At 38.1% G+C, this 6,920-nt stretch overlaps 1 protein-coding gene across 12 annotated transcripts in view; it reads right to left on the bottom strand.

Moving 5' to 3' along the window:
• Positions 1-1,800: 1,800 nt before the first annotated feature.
• Positions 1,801-6,920, bottom strand: part of CHL1 (cell adhesion molecule L1-like) — a 356,522-nt gene continuing 351,402 nt past the window's right edge. For all 12 annotated transcript variants that reach the window (XM_010862011.1, XM_010862008.1, XM_010862020.1 and 9 more), the window contains one exon: positions 1,801-5,417. In XM_010862011.1, the coding sequence (XP_010860313.1) occupies positions 5,201-5,417 (217 nt within the window). In that variant the 3' untranslated portion in view covers positions 1,801-5,200. The remainder of the gene's footprint in view (positions 5,418-6,920) is intronic.

The following is a 6,920-nucleotide window of genomic DNA, read 5'->3' as shown; positions in this document are numbered from 1 at the left end:
AAAGCTGAGTCTTAGCCTGAATTCCTTAAAAGAGCCTGGAGCAGTCAGTATATGGACTACTAATTTATTAGGGAGTGCAGTCCCCATAAACTAGTATTAGGCACAAGGGAAAGGGAGAATGAAGCAGGAAAAAAAAAAAAACAATTAATAGATTCTATTCAATTGGCCCCTGTTAAATGCAAATGACTGATCTAATCCTTGGGACGATCCTGTATAAGGGATGTGGGAAGGGGCATGAGACAAGAAAGAAGGTTGGAATTTACCTACCAGTATCCCTGTATCACTGTAAAACCCTTACTCTGTGGGGTTTTAATTCCTCCATGAGCAGGAATAGGGACCAGGCAGGATTCCATGGCATCTCATGCCATAGTGGCAAGGGAAGGGCTTTCTGGAAGAGTTTCATCATGAGCACTCCCCTTCATTTCCACCTGGATTTAGTCTGTCATTCCTGGAGAGCCACTCACTCCAACTGCGGCCAGTACAAGACTGACAGCAACTCAAGAATCCAAAGTACGGCTTAAGAAGCATTTGATACAATCGCTGTAACAGGAAGGAAGGAAGGAAGGGAACGATGGTAAACCATGGGATTCAGGACCTGAGAAGGAATCTGACCATGCTGGATAATGAGGAGCAATTAAAGACTTTTTGCTGTCTCTTAAGAACAATGGAAAGTCACGTGGGGCGAGCAGAGTAAGGATGAAGTTGGTTTAGCTGAAGTGTTCCTGGGCCAGTCCAGGACATACACAAGCAATAACATCAACAGAATTTAGTGACAGGTTGAACGTGGGGAAGGAGAAGACTGAGTATGAAGGAGGATGGTTTATGGCTTGAGTACTTACTGTTGCTTAAAATCACTGAGCTGCACAGTTGTGGTAGGGGGTGGGAGTTGAACAGCTTTAGCAGGGGAAAATTATACATCCACTTTCCTCCTGTCATCAGAGGGCAGACATCAAGTAAGGAGTCATCTATGAAAAACTTCAGATGTACGGATTTTGGAATAGAAATTCTTCAAAGTTGGCAATCTGCACGTGACAATCAAACTCTTGGAAGTATGAGATACTTCAGGGAGACGATAGCGTGGGAAAGAGACTTAGGATTGAGTCTGCCAGGAACTTGAGGATCCAGTAAGCGTGGATACCATATTTTCTTCCTGGAGAATTGCATTGTAGCAGATTTACCTACAAAAATGACTGCTTTTTAGGTTGTATACACTGAACTCTTTTATAGACACAGTTTTGCCTGTTTTCCCCTAGTATACGTTCTGACCATACTATATTAAAACCAAAAGTTTCTAACCATGAATAAGTCAACTTTAAACTACAACCCACCTTTCTAAAGTGTTTCTAAGAGGAGTGAGGGAATAAAAAAGTATATATACTGTATGTAAACTGCTTAGTACACAGAAAATGCTTTTTAGAAATCACAATTTTCAGTAGATTTTCTGCTGAGCCGGATCAGGTGTTCCGATTACGCACTAGCCTTGGTGGAAAGTACAGCCTGTTGGATGTTTCCTTGCAAAGGAACACTTACACATTGTTCTAAAACCAATCAGAGGAATATATGTTCATCTTAATTTTACATTTATCGTAACTAGAGAGCTTATTGGCATATTACAGTTTGTAGACGATATTAAATGGTCTATTTGTAAAAATTATCATTCAGCTCAAAATACCTTACTTATACCTTTATGCTCTACTAATTTATACTTCATTTACAGATATCCCAGGATCAGAGGCAACTGAAGGTAAGGTTGATACGTAAATCCTGACTCTCCTTATGTGGATAGAAAAAAGGCAAACATTTTTAGAGTACGTGAAGTTGAACGTTTATTGGGAAAGTTGAATTTCTTGTATACTGAAAATATTTTTAAACCATACATATTCATAAGCATAATACAAACACCACCTACAATACAAACACATTTTAATAAGGTTCTACTATGAATATTAATTCTAGCCCAAAGAAAATCAGGTAAACCAGTTCTGCGTATCTTTTATCTGCTTTGATGATGTAATCCAACAATTTAAGATATAAACAAAGTAAGCTTTGGCACAACCCTACTTACGTCACTATGGGAACTAGGATACATACTACCACAGATTACAAACCCAATCCCTTCATAATCAATTTAAAATTGTTACAAGAAGCAAACCTTAATGACATGTAAACATTTTTAGGGTTTCAGTTGGCAATTATGTCTTAAATGCTTAGAAAAACACACCACCATTTCTCATTATTGTTCTCTCTGTAGCTCATCTCTTCCATGAATATAAAGTAGGAAAAATATTATTTGAGACTTCCAGCATAATTCCATTGTGCTTTACACTTTTATAAATATGGATACATCTAAAATATCAGATGCCTTTTTACCAACAATAAATCCACCAAATTCACATTTTCTTATAAACACATGCAAAATTAGTGAAAGACACTTTTGTATAGCAAAGACCCTGCTTAATTTCCTTCTGATTAATAATTTTGGATGGCATGTGCAAACCATACTGCTCATTGAACAGTAGATTTATTTCCTGTAGACTTGTTCTTCTATAAAAATATATTTATGTGTTCACAGGAAAAAAGTTGGTATGTGTGGAGTGACTTTTTGACGTATCATTAGATTAGAGGTTTGTTTATGAAGTTAGAAGGCATCTTAGCTTTTATCATTTTCAAATTTTTCTTCATACAAAAGAACACCCTGTGACAGAGATAAGGTAACTGAGATCATCGTTAGCACTTTAAAGTCGAGACAGTTTGAAGCAAAGGGGTCACGCAACTTGCCTAAGGTTTACGTACAACGTCAGTGCTGGAACCAGGAAGAGAACTTGCGTTTTCCTAACCCTCGAATAGCTCCCTAGGAACTGATTCCCACCATCAATCCTGGAGATTATATACAATCTATTACATTGAAATAATATTGGCTGTAGGCTAGAGAAAGTTAGTCATAGACCTATTCCTTCTGTGCAGATTCCCAGTAGAAACCAAATGCTATTGAAACAGGGTAATGAAGAGTCATAGCTAAAGGCAATCTTCAAGCAATCTCGTTTTTCAAATCCATATGTTTGGGACAGTCAGAAAATATGAGCAGGAACATGCTTATTGCTCACAAGTTAAAGAACGCTGTGATCCAGGAAAATAAAACATTATTTGTGTTAACGTCTAATTGAAAGGTGATTAAATTTATATTAATCCTAATGCATTTTTGAGACTATGTCCAACCTGCAGAAACCTTTTCAGCTGATGACAAAGATGAGGAACCGGGATACTGGAAGAACTAAGCTCAGAAGTCCTAACCTTGGCCTCACTGATAGCTGAGTACCAGAAATTCCCCCCAGGTAAGTCCAAACATGATGACTCTTCCTTGAGAAAAGCTCTACCTTAAAATTAGGTGGGGATCAAGCTCAAGGTGCTGGAGGGGTGTGTGGCTCCTCATTCCCAGCTTGAGGACCACAGTGCCTTCCCACTTTAGAAATCCTTCCATCAGAAGTGTGGTCAAGTCCTGACCCACCAAGTATTGTTGTAAGAAAGACATTCTTTGCTGCTGCCTATCCATTTGGGAGGACACACAAGGTTTAAAATGGTAATTAGATATTCAGTGTGGATTACTGCTTGACTGTTATACACAATCCCTCATTTTGGTCCACAAGAGAGAGAGTGGGCTACGTGAATAAAAGTCAAGGCTTGAACAATCTGTACCCATGGGTAGAGTTCAAAAATGAAAGTAAAACCTGCGAGTTGGTTTCACGTAAACATAATTCAGAAATATACTTAAGGTTAAGAAATATTTCCATAAAATGAGAAGCTCAACACTGAATTTTACTGACACATATGCACAGTCCTTCATAGTATTTCTAAACTTCTCTCATGTACAATTTGAGAAGGACCAGTAGTTCACAGGCCAGGAAATAAATTCTCTGAATTTGTACTAGCTTTGACAGAAGGAGAACACAGAAAAATATCCCACCCTGAAGATTCTTAAAATGTGATATAGGCAAACATATATATAGGAATTTATGCTGTAAACGGTTTTTCTTGGCGGGCTGGGGTAGGAGTACAGTCAACAAAAATTTACTTTGAAAAATATGAAAACATTCCCCTCAATATTTATATGATATTTTATTTTGAGATTGTTGGAAAAGCATATAAGAACAAAATCCAAATGCTTTGTACAAAGTCTTCAGAGTTTGGGAACCTCATGTTATTGGTCATAGCTGTGGATTGATGAAAAATGGTATATTACTATATACTCTAGCTGTACAGACATGCCTGTTAATGTTCTTCTCACTTCAAAATAAAACAATCTCTATTTTAAATTGTGTAAATATTAACATAATATGTACAATGCATTCACGAAATATATGGAACATACCATTATACAAACATAGGTAAAAGCAGTCAATTTAGAAATGGAGATATCAAATAGATACAGTTGTCAGACCCCAGCATCACATACACCTCTCTTGCCTGTTCTTTCGTAAGATCACCTTCTGACCACTGCTTCTATTGCAGCTGAATTGAGTCCAAGAAAAACAAACAACAATGTTTTTAGGTGTCAGAAACTAAGTTCATGTTGAAACTGAAAGAATTCTGTTTAAGCAAGACCATCTCTGGGCAAAGAGTTAGGAGCTCAATAAATACTAGTTGATTGTTCACCTAAGACTTCTGCTAGTAACATTTTAAATAATAAATTCAGACTATATATATTCAATGAAGTGTTATTTAATAAGACATTCATATTCCTCTTTACAGCTTAAATAACCAGGTGGCTTACCATCTTTTAACCTGTTATGAAGTGAAGTCACTGAGACAGTTCTCCGAGACTTGAGTACACGTGTGCACACGCAGAAAACCCACAAGGCAGCAACATCTATGCAAACACAGTGAAGAGTGGAGCCAGGCAGGGATGATTTCAGCGGAGAGAGACTTTGGATTCAGTTGAGGTGAACCTAAATACAGGATCTGTTTGTGTGGTTTGCATTTTGAGCACCTGAAAAAAAAAAAAAAAAAACTCCAGGCCTATAGTGCTAGGTATTTTCACTTTTTCAAGGCAGTGCTCTTTTTCTGAACAGAGTTGCAGGATGTTTGAATTCTGGGTGAAAGCTTCTGCCAGAATGTTTCTATTCTATATGAAAGTTCTTGCTCCCTTGAACAGTTAAATCTGGAAGGTTGGTGTGAACCACTGGTTTGGTGCTACGTGCTCTGTTTATGCCCGGAGTGGAAACGTTGCTGTGGAACTTCCATTGCTTTCCACAGATCCCTTCTCCTTAGACCCAGCATAGGCACCGATAAAAGAGCCATCCTCGTTGAAGAGACCGTGGTCACCTTCTCCGTACTCCACTAAGCTGTCGGCACTCTCTGTGGCCTGCATATCCCTGTTAAGGGACCGAAGGCTTCCTTTGAGAGGTTTTTCGTCACTGTCACTAGAAAATCAAAAAGAATAGTTTGACAAAATCTGAAATATTCCTGGAAAGCAAGACTCATGCCAAAGTGCTAATAGGTTTTAAAAATTTCCAGATAATCATGTTAGCACTGAAGACAGATTCTAAATGACCCTTTCATAAAGAAATGTTTAGAAAGTCATTACCAATTTGTGTTATGCTGAGTAACTGAGAAACTTTTCTGCCATTCACAATACTCCTGCTTCCCTTTAAAACTGAGACACGCAGATATTCAATCTGCTTATGTACATAGAAAACAAATGTTATTTCCTACACTTTCAGAACTCCTGGTCATCAAAGCTTGATCTTCTGTCTTCACCTTTGATCCTCCGTATTTTTCCAGATCCTTCCAAAAATGTCTCTCTTGTCCAGGTTAATCAATTAAATTCTGTTTCTTGTAACCAAAGAACTTCAATACAGTTTATAAATTCAGGGTTGTTAAATTAGAAAAAGAATAGCTGGTATTTTTAGAATAGGAATGTTACAAGTATCCTGCATTTATGCTCTGAGTTTTATTCTTTAACAAATCCAACTCTGAGTTAGTAAAATGTCTTTCAAATGATACAGTTTTCTTCATTTCTAGCTGAGGATTTTTTTTTTAATACCAACATCTTTCACACTATAAAGCTGTATACCAAATGAGAAGATTTTATAAAATTCTAAAAAGGAAAAATTGGGGTAAAAGGTAATTAGCACATGATGAGTACTTTATAGAATGGGGTAGTAGCTGGTGGTGTCCATCAAATTGTTCCATTTCGCTCAGTTTTTCTAGAAGCAGGGCAGGATGGTACTTCACTTCCCTCTGTGTTAGGCAGTGCCATATGATTTGCTTTGGCCGAAGAAAAGTGAGCAGGAATGACAGTGTCACTTTAGAGTTAGTGCTCCCTGTGCCATATTCCGGTTCACTGCTGTGGTGACCTGCATACTCACCTACCAGCCAGTTGTTCCTAAGGACCAGGATGGCCAGAGCCATCTATGGTGGACACAGGCATGTGGACACACAACTTGAGAGGAAAAATATCTGGAGTTGTTTTCACTAGCAGCATAACTACCACACAATTGCACTCATCTCACACGCTAGTAAAGTAATGCTCAAAATTCTCCAAGCCAGACGTCAGCAGTACGTGAACTATGAACTTCCAGATGTTCAAGCTGGTTTTAGAAAAGGCAGAGGAACCAGAGATCAAATTGCCAACATCCGCTAGATCATCCAAAAAGCGAGAGAGTTCCAGAAAAACATCTATTCCTGCTTTATTGACTATGCCAAAGCCTTTGACTGTGTGGATCACAATAAACTGTGGAAAATGCTTCAAGAGATGGGAATACCAGACCACCTGATCTGTCTCTTGAGAAACCTATATGCAGGTCAGGAAGCAACAGTTAGAACTGGACATGGAACAACAGACTGGTTCCAAATAGGAAAAGGAGTACCTCAAGGCTGTATATTGGCACCCTGCTTATTTAACTTATATGCAGAGTACATCA

This window comes from Bison bison, unplaced genomic scaffold (genome assembly GCF_000754665.1).
Source record: "Bison bison bison isolate TAMUID 2011002044 unplaced genomic scaffold, Bison_UMD1.0 scf7180017864474, whole genome shotgun sequence".
NCBI classification, from domain to species: Eukaryota; Metazoa; Chordata; class Mammalia; order Artiodactyla; family Bovidae; genus Bison; species Bison bison.
This window is presented reverse-complemented; position numbering and strand designations above follow the sequence as displayed.